Consider the following 350-nt stretch of genomic DNA (forward strand, 5'->3'; position numbering starts at 1 on the left):
TCGTTAGAATTACCAAAGCCAAAGAGGATATCCAGGGTGGAGTCGTTGCGAAATTTATTCCGAAGCACCGAGCGTAATATTTTAAACAGCGACATGTCGAGGAACCTGACGATAGAGGAAGAAGAAGACGTCACCTGCCTCGGCCATTACACTATGGAAAAAGCTCTCAGCGAGGGTGCGATAAAGACCGGAGCCTTTAAAGCCCCGAGCGACGGTCTAAAGACACTCGATCGCAACATGCACCTTCACGAAAAGAAGAAACAGCTCAGTCGCAGCATCCACGACCTCCAGGAGCACCAGCGCGTTCTGGATTACATCCTGAAGAACCAGGATTTACTCAAAACGCAAGA

At 49.1% G+C, this 350-nt stretch overlaps 1 protein-coding gene across 1 annotated transcript; it reads left to right on the forward strand.

Moving 5' to 3' along the window:
- Positions 1 to 3: 3 nt before the first annotated feature.
- LOC108621908 (uncharacterized) lies at positions 4 to 344 on the forward strand (the record flags this gene model as incomplete). Its single annotated transcript, XM_018019509.1, has 1 exon — positions 4 to 344. A coding segment is annotated over one exon (341 nt), but the record flags the coding sequence as incomplete, so codon positions are not given.
- Positions 345 to 350: the final 6 nt, after the last annotated feature.

The sequence above is a fragment of the Ceratina calcarata genome, unplaced genomic scaffold (assembly GCF_001652005.2).
Source record: "Ceratina calcarata isolate Rehan_Ccalc_2016 unplaced genomic scaffold, ASM165200v1 scaffold18622, whole genome shotgun sequence".
Lineage (NCBI taxonomy): Eukaryota > Metazoa > Arthropoda > Insecta > Hymenoptera > Apidae > Ceratina > Ceratina calcarata.